The sequence below is a fragment of the Carassius auratus genome, chromosome 4 (genome assembly GCF_003368295.1).
Source record: "Carassius auratus strain Wakin chromosome 4, ASM336829v1, whole genome shotgun sequence".
NCBI classification, from domain to species: domain Eukaryota; kingdom Metazoa; phylum Chordata; class Actinopteri; order Cypriniformes; family Cyprinidae; genus Carassius; species Carassius auratus.
The window spans coordinates 2,453,682-2,476,148 of record NC_039246.1 but is presented as its reverse complement, the minus strand read 5'-3'; the positions used below and the strand labels follow the sequence as shown (position 1 = coordinate 2,476,148).

Here is a 22,467-nt window from a genome sequence, read left to right as displayed (position 1 = left end):
CTTTGAAGTTATTGAAGTTATTGACCGTGTTTAAGCAATCGTTTGCTGTCTACGCCCAGAGGGCATCGTGTTTTATTTTGTTGTTGAATAAACGAGTGTCCCAGCAACAAGCCGACCCCTGCCTTCTTCCTTCCTATTGAGACTGTGTTGAACCGTGTTACAGTGGTGCCGAAACCCGGGAAGGAAGAAGAGCATCGCCGCCATGCAATCTCCGTCAGGTACGCCATTTGCGGACATCATCCAGTCGCTCGCCGGTCTTCATCAGGAACAACACCAACACATGCTGGCGATCAAGGAGGAGCAGGACAAACGCTTTGAGGCGCTCCTCCGGGCCCAGCATGAAGACCGCGAGCTATTCCGGAGCTGGGTAGACCGGGAGGCCCGGGCCACCCCTTCGTTTAAAGACCAGACATCTCCTCTGCCGCTCAACAAGATGGGGCCTCAGGATGATCCGGAGGCCTTCCTGGACCTGTTCGAAAAATCGGCAGAGGCTCGAGGGTGGCCCCCTGCGGACTGGCCCCTGCGGCTCATTCCCCTGCTGTCCGGGGAAGCGCAGGTGGCCGCTCACCAATTGCCAGTCCAAAACCTCCTGGCCTACCAGGACCTCAAGCGTGCCATCCTCCAGCGGGTCGGTCGGACCCCGGAGCAACACCGCCAGAGGTTCAGGACTCTAACCCTGGAAGAGTCCGGCCGGCCCTTCGTGATGGCACAGCAGCTCCGGGATTCCTGCCGCAAGTGGTTGATGGCCGACAGTAGCGACGTCGAGGACGTGATCGATCGTGTGGTACTGGAGCAGTTCGTGGCCAAGCTGCCAAGGAAGACAGCGCAGTGGGTCCAGTGCCACCGCCCGACGTCGCTGAACCAGGCCATCCAGCTGGCGGAAGACCAAATGGTGGCGTGTCCAGGGGTCGGCGACCCCTTACCATCTGCTTCTCTCTCTCCTTCTCTCTCCTCCCCTCCCCTCTCTCTCCCTAAATCTGTCCCTCTCCCCAGGTCCCGTGGGGGGCTTCCGTCGAAGCTAGCCCCGAGGTGGAGGACGAGTTACGGGGCTGAACCACCAGCAGGTCCCAGGGCTCCTCCCAGGGGTGGGACTTCGCCCATGGGATCCGTCCCCCAGGCCACGGCCTCTCCGCTCTCTCCTCGCCAATCGCTTGACCTACTTCCTGCCGCCAGGGTGGCGGTAAAGTCTGGGCCGGCCTGTTGGCGTTGCGGGGACCCAGGGCATTTTATCGATAGGTGTCCGTTGATGGAAGTGGGGACGTTGATCCGGGTCCCCGACGCGCCAAAGGCTGCCCTCGATCAGGCTGGCTTATACCAAATACCAGTGAGTATCAGGGGGGGTACATATCAGGCTTTGGTGGATTCGGGATGTAACCAATCCTCCATCCATCAAAGCCTGATTCATCCGAAGGCATTGGATAGTAGCCGCATGGTTAGGGTTCGGTGTGTACACGGGGAAGTGGTGAATTACCCTATTTTGCCTGTGGATATTAAATTTAGGGGAGGAAAACATAGAGTAGAGGTGGCCGTTAATCCGCACCTCAGGCATCCGATAATTTTGGGTACGAATTGGCCCGCGTTTAATGAATTATTGGGGTATTTGTGTTCGGATGGCTCTTGGGGGAAACAAGGGAGGGATGGAGTAGCGGTTGCGCAGGTGGGAGAGGCTGAACCGGAACCACCGGAACCTGTTGCAGGGGAACCGAGTGCTCCCGAGCGGAACATCCTCCCGGAGCGCGATGATTTTCCCCTGGAACAGTCCCGCGATGAGACGCTGAAAAATGCTTTTGACCAGGTTCGCTCGATCGACGGGCAGCTTCTCCTCCCTGACCAACCGCTCTCTTATCCTTACTTTTCAATTTTAAAAGATAGGTTGTATCGGGTGACCCAAGACGCCCAGACAAAGCAAGATACAACCCAGTTGTTGATACCTAAAAGCCGTCGGGAAATGCTTTTCCAGGCGGCTCATTGTAATCCAATGGCCGGGCATTTAGGGCAAGCGGCTACACTAAACCGTCTCATGGCCCGCTTCTTCTGGCCGGGCATTCACGAGAATGTGCGCAGGTGGTGCGCGGCTTGTCGTGAATGCCAGCTGGTGAATCCACCGGCCACCCCAAAAGCACCATTGTGCCCCCTTCCATTAATGCAGGTCCCCTTCGAACGAATTGGCATGGACCTCATCGGGCCATTAGAGCGGTCAGCACGAGGACACCGCTTTGCATTAGTTCTGGTGGACTATGCAACGCGATATCCTGAGGCAGTGCCTCTCCGCTCTATTTCCGCGAAGAGTGTGGCGAGTGCACTGTTTCAATTAATCTCCCGGGTGGGGATCCCAAAGGAGATCCTCACCGATCAGGGCACGGCGTTTATGTCACGTACTATTCGCGAGCTTTATGAATTATTGGGCATTAGATCGATTCGAACAAGCGTCTATCACCCACAAACAGACGGGCTGGTCGAGCGATTTAATCGCACATTAAAATCCATGATTCGTAAGTTCGTTCAGGAAGACGCCAAAAATTGGGATAGGTGGCTAGAACCCCTCTTGTTCGCTGTACGGGAGGTCCCGCAAGCCTCCACGGGGTTTTCCCCCTTCGAGCTCCTTTATGGGCGCCAGCCCCGCGGGGTCCTTGACGTCCTTAAAGAAACTTGGGAGGACGGACCTTCTGCTAGTAAAAACGAAATTCAATATGTCATGGACTTGAGAACAAAACTCCACACGTTGGGGCGGCTATCCATGGAGAATTTGTTGCAGGCTCAAGACAAACAGAGTCGGTTGTACAACAGGGGGGCTAGGCTATGTCAATTTGCACCGGGAGATAAAGTGCTTGTATTACTCCCTACCTCTAGTTCAAAGTTACTCGCGAAGTGGCAAGGACCCTTTGAGGTCACACGGCGGGTTGGGGATCTTAACTATGAGGTAGCTCGAACGGATAGGGGCGGGGCACATCAAATATACCACCTCAACCTGTTAAAAAAATGGTCTGAGGCGGAATCAGTGTTGCTGGCGACGGTAGTGAGTGGGGAGGAGGATCTCGGTCCAGAAGTGAGTTCAAAATCCCAATCTCTCGCTCTGGCCCCAGGAGGAGACCACCTCTCACCCTCGCAGCTCACTGATATCAAGTCCATTCAAGCAGCCTTTGCTGATGTGTTCTCGCCCCTGCCTGGTCGAACGGATCTCATTCAGCACCATGTTGAGACCGAGCCGGGCGTGGTAGTTCGCAGCCGGCCGTATAGATTACCTGAACATAAAAAAAAGGTGGTTCAAGGGGAGTTAGAGGCAATGCTAGAGATGGGAGTAATAGAAGAATCCAACAGTGACTGGGCGAGCCCGATAGTCTTAGTACCTAAAACAGACGGCTCCGTGCGGTTCTGTGTGGATTATAGGAAGGTGAATGCTGTGTCAAAATTTGACGCATATCCAATGCCCCGGGTGGACGAATTGCTTGATCGACTAGGCGCGGCTCGCTTTTACTCGACGCTGGACTTAACTAAAGGTTATTGGCAGATCCCCTTGTCTCCCATGACCAAAGAAAAAACAGCTTCCACCACGCCGTTCGGTTTACACCAATTTGTTACTCTTCCGTTCGGGCTATTCGGGGCTCCAGCCACATTTCAGCGTCTCATGGACAAAATTCTCCGTCCGCATGCTGCATATGCCGCCGCCTACCTGGATGACATCATCATCTACAGTGGGGATTGGCAGCGACATATGCAGCATGTGCGAGCGGTCCTGAAGACGCTGAGGAGGGCTGGGCTCACGGCTAATCCGAGGAAGTGTGCAATTGGGCGGGTGGAAGTAAGATATCTGGGTTTCCACTTGGGTCATGGACAGGTGCGTCCCCAAATTGATAAGACGGCAGCAGTTGCAACGTGTCCAAGGCCTAAGACCAAAAAGGAGGTTAGACAGTTCCTGGGGCTGGCAGGGTATTATAGAAGGTTTGTACCTAATTTTTCGGATACTGCTAGCCCGCTGACTGATTTAACTAAAAAGGAGGCACCAGATACAGTCCAGTGGACGGAGCAGTGCCAGCAGGCTTTCACCCAGTTAAAAGCTGCCCTGTGTGGCGGACCGCTCCTGAATGCACCTAACTTTTCTCTCCCCTTTATCTTGCAGACAGACGCGTCGAACAGAGGGTTGGGCGCAGTCCTGTCCCAGGAGGTGGAGGGGGAAGAACGGCCGGTGCTGTACATCAGTCGGAAGCTCTCTAAGAGAGAGACGATGTACAGCACCATAGAAAAAGAATGTCTGGCGATCAGATGGGCTGTTCTTACCCTCCGTTATTACCTCCTGGGGCGGGAGTTCACCCTCTGTTCGGACCACGCTCCTCTGCAGTGGCTCCACCGCATGAAAGATACCAACGCGCGGATCACCCGGTGGTATCTCGCTTTACAACCTTTTAAATTTCAGGTGATCCACAGGCCGGGTGTACAGATGGCTGTGGCTGACTTCCTCTCCAGGAGGGGGGGGGGGAGGCTGCAGGCCGGACGGCTCCCCGGCCTGAGTCGGGCGGTGGGGGTATGTGGCGAGGGGGGCGTGGTTTAGCGGAATCCGCAACGGGAGAGAGACGGAGGGAGCAGAGCGAGGCGTAAGTAGGTCAAATGCAAATAACGAACACGTGTGTTTGATTGCAGTAATTGGCGTGGAGAGACCGGATATAAGCCGAGTCACCGCAGAGAGAAGGGGAGAGAGACACGCTGGGACCTCGTTCTGCACTAGGGAAAGCTACAACAGTGCTTTGAAGTTATTGAAGTTATTGACCGTGTTTAAGCAATCGTTTGCTGTCTACGCCCAGAGGGCATCGTGTTTTATTTTGTTGTTGAATAAACGAGTGTCCCAGCAACAAGCCGACCCCTGCCTTCTTCCTTCCTATTGAGACTGTGTTGAACCGTGTTACAGAGCACTTTGTAGTTTGTTTTATATGTTGAAGTCATGTCCGTCTGATGTTTATCATGTTCATGATGCTCACTACTGTAATGAAAGTAGCTTTTTAATGAGTAGGGCAAATTCCCGACATTTAAAAAAATAACCGTTTACATGCCTAGGGTGTTTGCATTGTAATAATGTACAGAAATACTTAAAATTTATAAACGCTGACTTGTTAGGTGATGTTTTTTCATTAAAATCATACAATTTCCTATTAATTCAATAGAACGTTTACGCACACTAGGGATTACCAATATTGCGGCGCGGCGGCTTCACTTTAATGATGTCATGAGCAATCCAGTTCTATATTAAAGATCAGTGGTTTTAGCGTCTTTACGGAGTTCAAGACTTTTGTTTTTACTTTGTTTTATACATTTTATCAACGTATTTATTTATTATTGTTAGACTCAGAAAAGCTATAATTCTCCTGTCAGACAGTTGAAGTGAAAAGTGCCTCAAACAAACGCTCTGTCCTACTGATAAAGTATCTGTGGCAGATGAGATGGTGTAGCCAGTCTGTGTCATTATTTCACGTTCATAACTCCTTACGAAATAGAAAGTTTCACAACTCCGAAAAATTTATTTCCTTTCTTGTCAATACTGTGCGCGTGGTGCGTCAGTTGTGGAAGCGCGTGCACTGTATGTCACATCAATATATATTAAAAGCATGTCCATATTCTGACTTGGTGAAAAGAAACAGATTTTATCTCAAAGGAACGTTTAATCTTGTGTCTGAAGTTTAATTACACTTTTAAAGAACGTACAAAAATTATGGTAATGAAATTACGTGCATACGACATTGTAGTTACGTTGGAAGTAAGTCATGAAGTTACCAAAATATTACGAATAGAGAACCTATCTGGGACGTTCTTGGTTATCTGGTCACGTTGGAAGGACGTACTGACGACGTTGTAAGTTGGTAATATGATGGTAATAAAATTACGGGCATGCGACATCGTAGTTACGTTGTCAATTGGTAAGTCAAGAAATTACCAAAAATTACCAATACGTTACGTAACTGTTACGTCGTGTGTTAGCAGGGATATCCATATATCTTCGCAGATATGCATCTTTGGTCTATAAACCCTGATTGACGCTGTTCAGTGAGTCTATGTGAACACAAATAAACCGCTGCTTTTTCTATTCTAAAAATTACTCAAACATATTTATTATTTTGCACTCCTGACATAAATTACTAATTAGCTGTCACTGCAACAATGTTTTATCAAAACATTGGTCAAATATCGAAGTTAGAGTCTTTAAACTTTCAACTGATGCACAATTTCTCCAGATAAAGTAAGAAAGGGATGTTTAACGTGCTGTGAAAGTAAAACAGTAATTACCTGGGGCCGTCGACGATCCTTGACAGCAAAGGCGTTTTTAATGATGAATGTTGCATTCTCAAATGCAAATTAAAGTGTCTCAAACCAAGCGCAGCATCAACAGTGAATCACAATTAAAAACAGTACTGTAACAGCAGACATGTAGCGCATCACACTGCAGTCTATTATATAATTAAAGCAAAACCATTGTGAATTTTATGACAGCACTACCATTCTCAAATTCTCACTTATTCATAGAAAGTCACAGGGTCGAGTAACACATTTCAGCACTGATTCTGCTCACGTTTGGTGTTTTGAATCATTTGAACGCTTTAACTGTCCTGTAGATGGCGCCGCGAGCTCATACAGTGCTCTCAGAACCATTCCATACATTTTTCTTTTTGCAGTTTATGTAGGTAATAGCTTAAGCCCATTTGCGTCCTGCGCATTCATATGCGCTGAATACTGCCAAAGATTATCTATTTATATGCTAAAATTAATGTCTTTCAATTGAAGCTCCCTATCGGACTCATTTTAGAGTTGGTAATGAGTTTTGAAGTCACCAAAAAGCAGCGTCACACACATGCTAATCATGACCGATGATGTCATCACGTAGCTGTTTTTATAATGCTTAAATATGACAATTAATTTGAAATAACCCAATAAATTCATTAAATTACTTAAAAAAGTTATACTGAATATTGTAAAACCCTTAACTTATATTTGTAACTTGTCATTCCAGACTGGCTGCTTTCCAAGTAAAATGAAAATCGCTAAAGTAATTCCACTTTTCAAAAATGATAACAAACACGCTTTTACTAATTACAGACCAATCTCTCTTTTGCCTCAATTCTCAAAATTTTAGAGAAACTCTTCAATTTTCGACTTGAAAAGTTTCTCGAGAAACACCATGTAATTAATGATGGTCAGTATGGCTTTAGGTCCAAAAGAACTACCTCAATGGCAATAACTGAAGCTATTGAAGAAGTCACTAATGCACTGGAGCAAAAGAAGCATGCAGTTGGTATCTTTATTGATCTAAAAAAAAGCCTTTGACACTATTGATCACTCAATTCTATTAAAAAAGATGGAAAAATATGGAATTAGGGGGCTGGCTGGAGATTGGTTAAAAAGTTATTTAACAGGGAGGTCACAGTTTGTTAAAATGGTCAGTATTTATCAGATACTCTGGGCATTGTTTGTGGTGTCCCCCAGGGGTCAGTATTAGGCCCAAAACTGTTCAATGTGTATATAAATGATATGTTTAATACATCCAAAGTACTGAAATTCATACTATTTGCAGACGACACAAATATATTTTACAGTAGTGATGATTATAATGAGCTCGTAAATACGGTAAACAGGGAACTAAAGATATTAAAAAAGTGGATGGACACAAATAAATTATCCTTGAATATAAATAAAACTAAGATAATGATGTTAGGTAATTGCAACAAAATGTCTGAACAGAGAATAAGTATTGATGGTATTCAAATTGAAATTGTGAGTGAGATTAAATTTTTGGGAGTAATAATTGACAGTAAATTGTCATGGAAACCCCATGTCATATACATAAAAACAAAAATCTCAAAAAGCCTCTCAATTATAAATAAAGCAAAACTATACCTTGATGAAAATGCACTCTGTATTTTATACTGCACCCTGGTACTACCATACCTTACTTTTTGTGTTGAAACGTGGGGGAATACTTATCAGAACACAATAAATCCTCTGATTATATTACAGAAAAGAGCTGTGAGGATCATTCACAAGGTTGGTTTTCTAGAACATACTCATAATCTGTTTACGCAGTCAAAGTTGCTAAAATTTGATGATCTTGTAAAATATAATACATCAGTAGTCTTATATAAAGCATTTAACAAATTATTACCACCTAACTTACAATGTTTTTTTACAACTCCTGTGCGAGCTCATAACTTTTTTCATTACCGAGAGCCCAAACCACTCGTAAATATTATTGTGTGTCTGTATGTGGAGTGAAACTCTGGAACAAACTGGACTTGCAACAAAAGCAATGCCGAACTATTCATCAATTTAAACTGTTATATAAACATTGGGTCTGGTTAAAATACAGAGATGAGGGTCTTTAATTTAAATTGCTGTTGTATCCTGTCTCATAGTGTGAACATGTGCTCAGTGTTTCCTTACCATCGTTGGTATATTGTCCATTACCATTGTTGGCATTGTTTATTTCTATTACATTGTAGTTAAATTGATGTTGTACTCTGTCTCATAGTGTTAACATGTGCTCAGTGTTTCTTACCATCGTTGGTATATTGTCCATTACAATTGTTGGCATTGTTTATTTCTATTACATTGTAGTTAAATTGATGTTGTACTCTGTCTCATAGTGTTAACATGTGCTCAGTGTTTCTTACCATCGTTGGTATATTGTCCATTATCATCGTTGGTATATTGTCCATTACCATTGTTGGCATTGCTTGTTACTTGTGGTAACGCCACCATGATATATTTGTAAATAATCTATGAGCAAAATAATAATGAAGCTCAATTATTAATCACTAAATGTGGAACTGGGGTGTGATTAAATAAGTTGTCTTCTTCCCACTCCCTTTCAGGCAGAATTCGATCGTCATATTTGAATACTGTATATTCAGTTTTTTGTTTTGTTTTTTTGTTTTCCTTGCACTATATGATTTAACTATATTTGTCTACCTTGTACTTTTTGTGCCATTGCCTGGAATAAATGAATTAAAAAAAAAAAAAAAAAAAAAAATTATTATTATTGTTTGGGGCTGTCCTAAGATTTAAGAAGTTATTTACAATGATTTTTAAGAAGATTCTTTTTTTAAGAATTTGAATTCTTCTTAGGTTTTGTCTTAAGAACAATCTTAAGAAAAAAGATAAGAATATTCTTAAGATGAATTTTTGGGAATACAAAATATTCTTAACTTTTTTAAAAGTTAAAAAATAAGAAGAAAACAACAGTTAACAAGAAATTTCTTAAGAATGTTTCGTGAATCCAGCCCCTGAACTCTACACGTGACACTGTAAATCCATTTTATTTGCTAAAATACAATATATTTTATAGGTATACCAGTTATTATACCACTGATACTACACAAACTGAGCCACAGTCATTTCTAAAATCAAATAAGCTAAATCTAGAGCAAAGCACAACGTTTTAAATGATAAAAATACTTTTTTTATTTCACAAATTCACCTTTGTTGTGAAAACCCATCACCAGTCAAACATTACACAACACTATACATATTTTGGACTGGCACTTGAAACACTTCTGACATTCAAAGCACATTCCCAAACAACTTGTTCAAACAAGTACAGGATGGTTTCAGGAGAATGAACAATTTTAACTGATGAATAACAAAGCAGATGAGAGTCTAGATGACTGAGTGACTGTCGTTCTTCTCATTCTCACGTCTCTTCCTGCTAGAAGTGAAATAATTTTCAGAGCTGCTATTCAACGTTACAGTTCAGAGGAGAAAGATCTGCAAATATAATTAGAAGTGAGTGTTTCATCTTTCTTTAGTTGTTTTCATGTATGTGTGTTGTCTTATGATTGTCATTTGGTCAGTTTGTCCTTCTTTAATGCTGTGCTAAAGTCATTTTGATGATTTTACTGAAACCTCTACATATCGTGATATCGACATATCGACAAACAGATGATCAAGCAATGGCGCGGGAAGGGGGGTGCTGCGGGGGCTGCAGCCCCCCCCCCCCCGTCATAGCGGGCTGTGGACTAACCTAATATTGTACTTAAAAACGTGAAAAAATAAAAAATAAAAAAATAAAAAACAGACATAACAATGTGTTTAATGTGGGATTAAGATATAGTGTATAAGATATAAACTAATGATTATTTTTTTTATATATTTCGTTGATAAAAGACTAACCTAGCCTCCTCAGGAATGCTTCCGTCACCTCACACTTGTTTGGTCATGGCTAGCAATAAGCAGCAGAAACGTATTTCTGACTTTTTTTCGGGTATCACAGTTAAGAAAAGTAAAAATAGTGATGGGAATTCTTCTCAAACAAAGGATGTCATGACCATCCCCGTTCTCAGTGGCGTTTTCTCCCTGAAGCCAAGGGAAGCCATCTCTTCCGACAATCACTATTATTGTAAATAAAAAAATTATTTGACTTGTGACATGGCCTCTCATTTCTATGGAGAAAATGAAATAAATGTAGAATTTGTCATGCTTTGTTCCGATCAGAATAATGGGCGTTTACTAGCCGCTCTCAAGCGCACGACCGCATGCATAATTTTGCCACAAAGAAATGATTATGAATTTGTCAAAAATAGCAAGGAGACATTTAATTGTTTATTAATAAAATGGTGTTTTCTGTGTCGCTGCAAAGATGATGCGGACTCGCCATGAACGCCAGAGAGAAATGCACATTTCATATGGATTAGGCCTACATATTCAGAGAGTAGCCTATTTCTTTTCGTTTTGAATATTTTCGTTTAAAAGTAGACATTTTTAAGCTTTCTATAATAGATAGCCTATATTTCTCAAAACTGTCTGTGAGGCACAAGCTGAGTTTCTGCGCCCTCCAGTTCACGTGCAATACAAGTGATGTGCAGGCACCTTATTACATTGTCTGCTAATATATTTGCTTGTTTATTAAATACAGGCAATGGATTGATAAAATATTGATCAAAATTAAGATACAATTTATACAAAACGAAAATCTTTTAAACAGTCTTTCTACAAAACAAAACTCAATAAAGTGTTCAAAATCATGTCTTACCCACTCCATGTCTCATAGGCTATTGCGCATGATGTATCATATCTTTCTCATGTTGCATGCTCACTTTGATAATAAACATTGATTAAATAAATAAGAAAATTACATTAGCCTATAATATTTAAATAAATATGAAACCAAATGTGTTTTATTTAATGGCTACAACACATAGCCTAAACAGTACAGAGATTTTTTATTTTTTATTTATTTATTTTTATTAAACATCAAAGTACAAGTACATCAAGTACAATTTTTGTGTATAAAACAGTAACAATCACGCCAGGGGAGAAGACTAGTAGAGAAATTTCATGTCGTCAGTCACAACATAATGACGTCACATATTTTCCAACCCAGCCCTCAGCCCCCCCCGCATGAAACAGCTTCCAGCGCGCCTGTGATCAAGTGTGTCTTTTTCAGTCAACCACAGAAAGCTTCTTATTCTGATGCTGTTATCATATGGTGTGAATTCACTGCTCTTCTCATTATACTGTATATCACAGAGTCTGTGATTCTCAAACAGTATTTCTTTGTGCTCTCTCTTTGAGAGAGAAATATCACTTCATGAACACTTTGTTACCTCAGTTTACTGTAAGTGTTAAACAAAAACTCATTGCTAAAGTGTCCATAAATGCATGTAGTTTGTTTACTTCTGAATATATATATATGTGAAATATGAGGTTGAAAAAAGTATGTCTGAATAGCTTTATATCATAATAATTATTTATAATGAATGCACACAATCTATGTGTGACATAGGCTGAAGACCTCTGAAGCACAGAGAAGTTTAATTAAGGTAACCCTGAAACCTGATCCACTGGCATAAATCTGCTTTTTGGAAACCATCCAGCTGTCAAACCGGTTTCATTTGTTTTCCTGCGATCGTTCTGTTTTAACTGGTTCTGAAGATGAATTTTTCTGCAGTGTACTTTTCTTTAGACAAGAGTTATTAAAGAGCAGGTCATATTAAATCTACTTTATTTACAGTATAATGGAGTGTATCATATCTTGACATTGTTTAAGATCTGCACAGTATCTTACTACAGCTTGTGAGTGGTTAGATGTTGAGTGTTATTTGAGTGTTTCTGTGGAGCTAATGTTAATTAATTGATGTGAGATTAATACGAAAAACAAAAATTCTATGTTTTATATGGTTACATTTTATTTTGATGGTCCTCTTAATCAGTCAACTATAAGCAACTTTGCCACTACATCCCAACTAACTCTCATTAGAATATCAGTATGCTCAAGAATGGTAGAGTCAGTTTATCTGTTGGTTGACCATCAAAATAAAGTGTTAGCATATATTTACAGTAGCAGACGTACTAATACTTTAATGACCACTAGTTGTTATGTTGTTGCAGAGTTACTTATCAACAGCTGTCTTAAGGGAACCATCAAAATAATCAAACTGATAATACAATAAAAAAAAAAAGTGTCATACACTTTCATCTGATCTGATATCTGATCTTATGGCTGTTTGAGACAACAAAAATGTTATTATTATTATTATTACTAATTATAAGGGGTCTTTGACCGCTTTAAGTAAAGCAGAATCAGAAAAATGGCACGATATGATACCTATAATACTTTATAACTATGACTGATTCCATTGTAAAAGTTGATGCAACATGTTCATTATGTTATAAATCATCATACTCTTAAAAGCTATAACCACAAATAAGTAAATATTATAATACATTAAAACTGTTCTTATGAATATTCATGACATGATACAACATATTATAAGGTTTTTTATAATGCATTATGCATTCATTATAATGCCTTAAGAATACTCCTATAATGTATTATAAATACAGGCTTCATAAAAATTGTTACCGTAATTTTCTCAATATATGCATTTAATATTAGTCATTTGCCAATGATTTTAAAACGATTAATTCCTAGAAGGTTCGGAGAAACCCCTCCCTTCCTCAAGCCTACTCTGCTCTGATTGGTCAGCTGGCCAAGCCGGTTGTGATTGGCACAGAGAGGAGTCCTTGAGTCAGTTAGCCAGTGCTACCATTGACAAAACACCTTCACATAAAACAATAATATAGTGCTCCAATCTGTTCTTATAATAATTACATAAAATACTAAAACACTTATGCAAGCGAATCCCACCCACAGCTAAAGTTTAACTGCTAAACTGTGAACACTTGGTGGATACGTTAGCCAAGCGCTAACGTGACTAACTGATGAAGCGATACAGTTTGTAAACCAAAATATGTCTGCTGTAATTTTTGAAGCGTGACAGAGAAAAGTGTAACAATCGGGACATAAGAGATGTGAGATCCAAGAGCAGTGTGTGTTTAATGGGTAATCCAAAAATCAGAATCAAACAAGCAGGGGGTCATAACCAAAACTCAGTCCAGAAATAAACAAACAAGAAATAAGAAACTCGAAACTAGAGGGAACAAGAGGAAACCAGGTGACGGAAAATAAGGACTCCATGACACAGCGAAAACAGACAGGTTTAAAGGCTATGTTGCAGGTTAAACACTACTTTCGATTAATGGGTACGTAAAGCAGTCAAGATATGTATATAAAGTTAGAAATGTCTCCAAAATGGTGTTAAAGTCCAGTTTTTGTAGTTTTTGGTTAGTAACGGTTATTTTTTACGCAATTCGGCGATGAAGTCACATGAGGTAGACGTGCTGGAAGGTAGCCTCAGCCTTGCAGCTCAGCTACTAGAACTAGTTCTAGCACTCAGTGACTATGGCGTCTAACTGGGATGAGGAAGAGGTGGAAAGACCCACAGTTAACATTTATGATGGCCCACAGCCATATAATTTCGAACCGTTTAGACGTGACAGGGCGAATGAGGAAATACCGAGAGCCGATGGCAATCAAAGACAAATAAATGCATGGTCCGAGGAGAATGACTGGAGAGTTGGTGAAATGTCCTGGTGATTTGCTACCATTTAGAAACGCAGCAATGACCGCTGGAGCTAGTAGTCTGTGAACAGCAGTGCATACAATAACAACTTTTTTTTTTACTGTCAGTGAATAGCACCGAATAAAAGTCAACGTTTTCTTTATATCTAGTGACCGTGATTAGCTATGGGCTAGCTTGACAGTCCCACCTGTGAACCCCTAGAGTTTATTTCTAAGCTTTTACCTCCTTCTCCGGTGAAAATGTTGTTTGCAAACGTAGCCGACGCCTGGTCATGTCTTCAGTGTGATCATTGTTGATAGTGCCAACTAGTTTTCCTCGTGATTAATTGTCATTGACACCGTCAGGCTTACCGGTAGAGGGAGTGAGTAGTATGCATCTGTGTCGCTGTGTTTGGCAGGTGTCTGTGTGGGCGGTGTCGTCCCATGGAAACTGTGGTGGAGAGCTTGTGTTGTAGGGAGGTGAGCGCGTTTTGGTCGCTGGTCGAGGACCTCACCCCGCGGCCAGCAGATGTAACGTGCCTAACGCAGCATCCTGGATTTGAGGCATGCTGCCTGAATCCGTTTGTGCTACACATAGCATACTCACACTTCAGGCAGGATCATGGTCCCCTTCAAGCCAGCACGCACGAGTATGTTCATGGTTTGTTTACTTTACCAGTCTTTTGAACAACAGTTATAGGTGACAGGAGACAGGAGACAGGAGACAGGTGACAGGAGAGGTGTTGCATACACAATAAACATGCATAAGAGACAGGCTTAAAATGACGTTTCCAACCTACTTACAGTTTTAAACTTAAGAATCTTTCCTACTTATCCCTAGGCAATACCGGTACACTGCGTACAGGCAGACTATACGCTGGGCTTATGGAGTTTTAGGCAGGAGTATAAGGAAGCCTCTACCCTCGTGTGGTTTCAACCATCAGACAACAATTTCAAACTGGTGACCAGACCTATCAGGGCTTTCAATGGCCTCGTTTGGATGAAAATGAATAAAAATAATTGCTTATTCGGTTGTGATCCCCCAATTGCCCTTAAAATGTTATAAAGTACACGGAACACATGAATTTTGATAAGAAAACAGTTTATTGGCATTGCTTGTAACGGTTACTGAACATTTACTGACCTGAAACGTTTGCACAGTTTCTTTTGTTTCTCTCTCTCACACACACACACACACACACGCAAAAGCACATCAAGCAGACACACAGTGAGCCCAGACAACGCCGCACACAGAGGTTGACAAGGCACAGGTAAAATGATTGGTAAATTATTTTTAATTACATAAAACAAATTTCATGCAAATAACAGACAGAGGAGCAGACATGCAGCATGCAGGACCCCTTGAACGGGGTACAGCGACAATTATTGCCACTTACAAAGACGGAAAAAAGTAATAATTTTGTGCAAAGTAAAACCAAAGCAACAGCACACAAAGAAAAAACAAACCATGCAGCATGCAGGAAACCACCACCAAATGAGATGACAGGGACAGAGGGAAAGAAGATAACTAACAACTAAAATAAATACTTACAACTAAATCATTGGACTTGTCTGTGGAAAAAAAATAATAATGTGAAATTAGGTTTTTTTGTAACGTGACTGCCGGGCTAGGTAGAGGCTGACGGCCTCCTCCTTAGGAACCTGTTCGAAGGATTTGGCGATGGGGGCGGGTGCATCGGAGGACAAATTGTCGCTAACCTCTCGAAGAGCTGAAGGTGAATTGGTGTAGCTTTCCCGAAGGGCCTTCATTAATGATGTTGCATAACCTGCAGACATAATAATAATAATAATAATAAAACTGTATAAAGATCATTGCCACTGATCACAGATGTCTCGTGCACCATCTCAAAATATGATAGAACTGCATGACACTGCTTACCGTATGAGGCTGCCTCTTTGATGGGAAGCACCACATGGGCACCTTTTCTGAAGCGCGGATACCGCACACAGTACTTCTCCGTCCCATCACTTCTCCGTGCTGTCTCGCGGTTGGCATTGTGATTATAATGCAGTGCCGCTAAGAGAAGCCTACAAAATAACACATTTGAGAATTTTTTTTAACTTGGTGTATGCATGACAAAATACTACAATAGGCATGATAATAGGTACTATTATTACTATAAACGGCATAATAATTGGCAGTATTATTCCATTGGATAGCACTGACCTGCTATACATCCCAAGGTATGAAAACCCTGTGTGCTTGGGCGCGAAGTGCAAGATGAGGGAGTGGTAAGCCTCAAGGGAGAAGGTCTGGTGCTGTGGAGACAGCTGTCGAACATCTTTCAGTAAGGCAGTCCTCATGATTATGTTCTCCATCTTTACTGCTGCCAATGAGCCTACAAAGACCAAGACAGGGAGGCAGACAGACACACATATGAATTATAGCAAACATAAACAGTAAACAAAATGTTATGAGATTGCCAGTGAATGAAATCATTTCATCACAAAGGTCACATGTCAAAGCATCCAAACAATCATTCAGACAGCAAATACAACAAAACTGTAGAGCGTGCATAATACCACATACTGTGTGTACTGTACCTGGGTCCAACCACTCTTTGTTGCGCTGATCCCCGTCCAGAGGGCCATGGGCACAACTGGAGAAGGCAGGGGTGTCATGGTCATGAATGTCCTGGATGTGGTTGACTAAACTTCTCCGTTTGGCCTCCATGACCGCTGGGTTGCCATCTGGGGTTGAGGCTGCAGTCCAATAGAGGTGATTCACTATAGCAGGCCTCCACAACTGTAGTTGGTCACACTCTTTTGAAGCTGCATCCAATGCCTTCCCCAGACCTGTTTTAGAACAAATGGTATTAATTGATATGCACTAACAAAAACTGCTTCAAGGTTCCAACAATGGATACATACTTTTGGCAATGTGCCACACATCAAAATAATGCCGTGTCCCTTCAGGGCTCAGCTCCTCTCTCACCCATTTGGCAACCTAAGGAGAAATAAACAAACTTTTGTGGATGATTGACCTGTGTGGCCCTCAGTGCATCAGCAAACCACAAACATCCAGCTTCAATGCAATTCAGATATTTACATTGTACACTGCATTTTTATTGTAAATACCTGGCGATGACGGTCTGTGATCAGCGTTGCCAAATGCAGGTCCTTTCCCCTCAGCAGGTCAACACTGCGCTTGAGCAATTCAAGCTCACACCATGAGCTGTTGGGGACCTCTGAGCTCTGCAACATGACATAACAGTGTAAGTGTAGAATGCTGGTGTTGTTGAAGGAGGCGTGGATGAACTGAAGTGTTGCTGGTCCAGGTATTATGATACACTGTACTCTAGTTAGGCAATACACAATAAAGCTCTATGCATCGTTGTACTAGTGGAAAGATGTTATATTAAGATACAATCATTTTACCAAATTGCAGAGTTCATTTCTTTGTCTAATAACATCAGGTTTACCTGAACAAGCTGAACGTCCACCACCTTGTTCACTCTGTCCTCTATCAGAGAGTAGGATCCATACTTCGCGCAGTGCCCAGGAGAATCTGACCTGGAATTAATTACAAATTTGAATTATGTTTCAAGTTTTTAATAATCAAGGTCTGTAAAGACAATCCACCATGTCATCTGCAAATGCCAACTAAAGCCACCCTACATGATAACAAATAACAAAATCAAAACGTGCAACTGGTCTATGAGCTCTCACACTGGTTTACCTGCAGTCACCAGCAAGAACTAGCCCACCATCCATTGCCCGTAGGTCACTAAAATTCTTTGTTTGATCGTTTTGCCAGGCCTGAACGATTACAGGGATAGTGTAGCGGCGCTGATGGCGAAAGAAACTGCTCGCACTGATGCACTGCAGGCCAAACAGAGTCAACATTCTTAATGTCTGGGTGGCCAAACATCCAGTGAAATGAATGGCCCCACTTAACAGGAGGTTGCAGGTCGGCATGTTCCTGTGGAGCATTGGTTGGTTTTGCCAGAAACGGTGGTAGCCACATGATGCACAGACCTAGATATGTAAAAAAGAAAAAGAGTAATCAACAGTATATCAGGATTCAATATAGATTAAGTACTGTACATTACTGGTTTCATGTTTTCAATGAAACACACATGACCAATACAGTATAACACTCAAATATGATGCCATCACAAACCAACAGACTAAAGCCAGCCTGGTACATACATTGTAAATTATCTGGCAAGACAGTCAGAGCTATCAGATTGTAATTAGATATTCTGATTTTCTAATCAGATGGCCTGCTGCGCAAACAAAACCGTACCTGCTTGATCTTAACAAAAGTTCCTTCCTGCTGCACGATGCTATTATCTGACCTCTCACAACAGGCCGGACAGATGGCAAAAAGGCCCATCAGCTCCTCTTGGCAAACAATGAATTTGTCGATGCCACTACAACAACAAAAAATTAGGGAGGGAGGGAGGGAGGTGTCATTCAAACTACCAAAGCTACAGTACACAATAAAATGAGCATTCAAAATGGTCTATGTTGGTTTTAAATTATCTCACTTGTGGTGGGGGTCACACGCGTAAGGTGGCTCCTCATCAAACAAGTCCTCCTCATGCATCGGCTCTTCGGGCACCCACGATAAGTCACTAACGACAGAGGCATTATCATCATCTTCATCATCTGTCTGTTCAGGACTAGCGAGGGGAGTGGAGGTTTGTGGGCTGAAAGACGTCTGTGTGCCCACGCTGACCATCTTGGGCTTCAGGTTAACCTGCACAGCTGTGGAGAGGCAGTAAACATACCCAAACATGTGACAATCATGGCAAATCTAAGCAGCTATGTTTTGGTGTAGGCTATGTATTAATTTAATCAATGTGTATGGAAATGTCCTGCTTGCATAGATACTGGCAATGATTTAGACAGAATATCTACCCCTTAAAATACCCAAGACTTACCGCGAGACCATCGGGGGGGCTTCAAATAACACTGTGTCACAGCATCAGAAGTGGAGGAGGGCAAGGGCTGATCCCCAGTATCGACACTCTCCACAGTGTCTACACTGTCCACGGTCTCCTGCTGTGAGGTATCTGTCATCATCTTGCGAAAACAAATATAATAAGTGGTTATAAATGTCTAGAGTACATGTGATGCATAAACTCTATGAGGTAGTGAATTTACTGAGAGGTAGCTAAACTTTGAAGTGAGAAGTGGATAAACTGTTTCTGACATTTCAGAGGTGGGTAAACTGTGTTTACTTGCGTTTAGCCTCCACTACACGGTCACGGTCAAATATATGTGAAAGAGAACCGTAGCAGTCTAACACAAAACGCAAACACACTATTGTGAAAGCCGCTTGATTATCATCACCACTGATCCAAACATTAAACGTTAGCCATGAAGCTTTCATGACGATTCCCCATGTCCATATTATGGACATTTACTTCAGGACAATTTTGTTTTGGCTCATATTCGTGAATCACGAAATATGCTCTTCTAATGTCAGAGTGATCATGCTTGTAGTGGAGGCTGTGTCAGAGGGAACACGGTATGCAAAATACACACAGAGCTAGCTAAAACGCAGCTTGTAAACATTAACGTTAGCATGATGCTTACCGTGGCAATATATCGCTTGCGGCAGACGGTGTCTCTCGACCTCGGGACAGGACAAGCAGAGAGGTTTGCATTCACAGACGGCACGGCGGTAGGAATTAACTTAGCCATCCTCATACTTTTTAAAGAAAGTGCGACCATCTTGGCATCCCCTGAGTGGTAATCCTCCTCCTTGAAATGCGCGCTGCATATTCTCGAGTAGGCGGTGACAGAGCTAGCTGAAAAATCTGCCCGCCTAATTTTGACAAATTGCACCCAGCTTCGGAAGATCCCTTTGTCCTTGGGGAAACAATGGACCCTATGTCCAGTTTTGCTGGAGTTCTTGCACCCGCCACAAACACAGTAATAAACCATGTTGTCTATTTATTATCTACTCTTTCTCTAAGCTATCTGTTATGCTATGCTATCTCTCACTATCTATTTATGCTATGCTATGCTATCTATCTATCTATCTCTTTATCTCTCTATCTATCTCTATCTCTATCTCTTTCACTAGCTACTACTCTCACTACTCGTCTCACTCTCTCAATGGCATCAAGGCGGGCTTTCGTTTGTCGTCCAAAAGCGAGTACCTCATGTGACGTCATGCAATGCATTGTGGGAGAAACAAGATTCATCGCTAACCTGTAGCTAACCGCTAAGATATCAGCTACTTTTCCTTATTATATTTCTTTTTTGTAATACCTACAACATCAAATAAAATGGATAACTGTTTAAATGTTTATTACGAACTAGAAAATTGCCAGAAAAGAAAAAAAAAAAACCCTGCAACATAGCCTTTAAATAGACAGGATAATGATGATGAAAGTTAAGACACCTGAGTGCAATTAACAGGTGTGCAATTACCGTGATGAAGGGACAAGGCTTTGTGGGAAATGTAGTGACTGCGGTGAGGTGGCTATGGGGAAGTGAGACCACTAGTGGACACCCAGGGAAACACAGACCAGACACTGTGACAAAAAGATGCTCTGTCTTAACTTTTAATCAGAATGCAAAACAGCTGTATCACAGGAGCACCAGCCTTAAAGGGATAGTTCACTTTGAAATAACATTTGGGTATGTTTTAGCTTGCCTCAAGGGCATCCGAGATTTAGGTGTCTTTGTTTCCGAAGTAGTTTCAATTTTTATATTTTTAGGTCAATCCGTTCTTGTCTGTGACTCATATAATGGAGGTCTATGGTCACCACCTCAAAGAGCATGCACAGAGGAGTCCAAATTAGACAATTCCCCATCGTAAGTACACATTGATGACCTAAGACATGAAACGAGCGGTTTGTGTAAGAAAACGAACAGTATTTATATTGTTTTTACCTCTTGTACACAACCACGTCCAACTGATCTGAGTGCGTGAGTGCTTCCTGATGTGATGTGCGTGTGCTCTGGCTTTAGTCTGTGCAAGCGCGGAAAGCACCGGATGTGATCTCGCTACGCCACCAATCTGCACTGTCTGAAATATAATGCAGTAATTGTAATTAATTAATTGGCTTATAATGCACCCTATAATCGTTGCGATTATAATAAAAATACGACACATTACTCACTCTATTGACAGCGTGCCATTGGGTCCCTCTGGCATTGGACGTTGCCTCCAGTTTATACGTGGCAAACTAAACACAACGTGCAAAACACTGCGTCTCAACAGTGGAGAAAACTCAGGATCTTCAGTCAGGCAGGTGTGTGATGTGATACTGTCAATGTCCTTGTCATCGTCTTGTAGTTGTTCCATTCGTGACAACATATGCTCTCCACTTCTGTTGGCATCTCACAACACTTGCTACTAAAACACCACCAATTTTGAAGAGATCTCTGTCTCTGAGGCTTGAAGACGTGCTGCTGCAGCGGATCGCTCCCGAGTACTTGGTCTGTGTATTCTGGTTCAAATTAATATGGTTGTGAAAAAAATTCAGCGTTGTCTGTTGATATATCGAAATCGTCTTCCATTGCAATTTCCTGTACGTCTAAATATGTTTACAGTGAAAGGTAACACTTCCGAAATCTCACAAGCCGCTCGTTTCATGTCTTAGGTCGTCAATGTGAACTTACGATGGGGAATTGTTTAATTTTGACTCCTCTGTGCATGCTCTTTGAGGTGGTGACCATAGACCTCCATTATATGAGTCACAGACAAGAACGGTTTGACCTAAAAATATCAAAATGTAAACTACTGCGGAAACAAAGACACCTACATCTTGGATGCCCTTGAGTTAAGCTAAAACATACCAAAATTTAATTTCAAAGTGAACTATCCTTTTAAAGGGTTACTCCACCGCAAAATGAAGTTTTTCACAATGAAAATGTTATCAGAAAACGGCAACATTATGAAGTGACAAAAATACTTTTTGTACACGAAGAAATCAAAATTGATGACTTTAATCAACAATTCCTCTCCTCTTTGTCTCTCCATATTCTCATATTCTCCCAAATGGCACTGAACACATGCAGCATACGCTCTTCTGTGTCAGCTACGCTGCATTGTGATCATCATATTAACCTGGATCTCTTTCTGTGGTTTCACATGGGTTGTACTTCAAAATTGAATTGTAGTACAGTTGTTAGATTATGCCTACATGTCATATATAAAAGATCCAGCCCTGGATACCAGATCCTGTTTAGTCTTAAAAAGTTGAAAAAGTTGTCTGGTACCTAAACCATATTCTATCAGCTATAGCTAAAAGCAGAAGTGATGATGATGATGGTAAAAAAAGGAGAAGAGTTTTTTAAATAATCATAAATGCGTATGTTTCAATGACCAGCAAAAGTACTAGTGTTGTAAATGCCAAAAGCAGTAGCAATTGACAATTACTGCTTCACAACCTGATTCCTGATTTTAAAAACCTTGAATAAGAGACATTCTCTCTCTTTTTTATAAGATTAAACAATGGACAAGAATATAAAATATAATAATGTAATATAAAATACTAATCAATAAATAATTACAATAATCAATGTAATAACTTAATAAACAATATCATGTATACATAAAGTGTTTAAATGAGTATTATAAATGAATATACAATAATAAATGA

At 41.6% G+C, this 22,467-nt stretch overlaps 4 protein-coding genes across 4 annotated transcripts in view; 2 read left to right on the top strand and 2 right to left on the bottom strand.

Annotated features, from left to right (window-relative positions):
• The window catches only part of LOC113066531 (gastrula zinc finger protein XlCGF57.1-like), a 1,043,158-nt gene that overhangs the window by 428,948 nt on the left and 591,743 nt on the right, over window positions 1–22,467 (top strand). The window lies entirely within an intron of this gene.
• Window positions 142–4,667, top strand: LOC113066672 (putative SCAN domain-containing protein SCAND2P). Its single transcript, XM_026238624.1, has 2 exons — window positions 142–1,324; window positions 4,636–4,667. Exons 1-2 carry the CDS (start codon window positions 203–205, stop codon window positions 4,636–4,638), a joined length of 1,125 nt encoding a protein of 374 aa, XP_026094409.1. The 5' UTR covers window positions 142–202; the 3' UTR covers window positions 4,639–4,667.
• Window positions 15,116–17,237, bottom strand: LOC113066861 (uncharacterized). Its single transcript, XM_026238941.1, has 7 exons — window positions 16,976–17,237; window positions 16,769–16,844; window positions 16,442–16,693; window positions 16,065–16,236; window positions 15,777–15,925; window positions 15,596–15,663; window positions 15,116–15,448 (listed from the first exon to the last, which is right to left on the bottom strand). The coding sequence occupies exons 1-7, from the start codon at window positions 17,099–17,101 to the stop codon at window positions 15,431–15,433; spliced, it is 861 nt and encodes a 286-aa protein (XP_026094726.1). The 5' UTR covers window positions 17,102–17,237; the 3' UTR covers window positions 15,116–15,430.
• On the bottom strand, window positions 18,304–19,875 carry LOC113067166 (THAP domain-containing protein 10-like). The gene is made up of 3 exons (XM_026239456.1): window positions 19,445–19,875; window positions 18,787–18,928; window positions 18,304–18,610 (listed from the first exon to the last, which is right to left on the bottom strand). Exons 1-3 carry the CDS (start codon window positions 19,793–19,795, stop codon window positions 18,387–18,389), a joined length of 717 nt encoding a protein of 238 aa, XP_026095241.1. The 5' UTR covers window positions 19,796–19,875; the 3' UTR covers window positions 18,304–18,386.

Excerpts from the sequence above, each read along its gene's own strand:
- LOC113066672 (XM_026238624.1), top strand. The coding sequence starts at position 203 with ATGCAATCTCCGTCAGGTACGCCATTTGCGGACATCATCCAGTCGCTC.
- LOC113066861 (XM_026238941.1), bottom strand. The coding sequence starts at position 17,101 with ATGTTGCAGAGCTCAGAGGTCCCCAACAGCTCATGGTGTGAGCTTGAA. Across the intron at positions 16,845-16,975 it reads TCACAGACCGTCATCGCCAG|GTTGCCAAATGGGTGAGAGA; the intron begins GTATTTACAATA and ends ATTTCTCCTTAG. Across the intron at positions 15,664-15,776 it reads CAAAGAGGCAGCCTCATACG|GTTATGCAACATCATTAATG; the intron begins GTAAGCAGTGTC and ends TTATGTCTGCAG.
- LOC113067166 (XM_026239456.1), bottom strand. The coding sequence starts at position 19,795 with ATGGTTTATTACTGTGTTTGTGGCGGGTGCAAGAACTCCAGCAAAACT. Across the intron at positions 18,929-19,444 it reads GCAAGCGATATATTGCCACG|ATGATGACAGATACCTCACA; the intron begins GTAAGCATCATG and ends TGTTTTCGCAAG. Across the intron at positions 18,611-18,786 it reads GCCCCCCCGATGGTCTCGCG|CTGTGCAGGTTAACCTGAAG; the intron begins GTAAGTCTTGGG and ends GCCTCTCCACAG.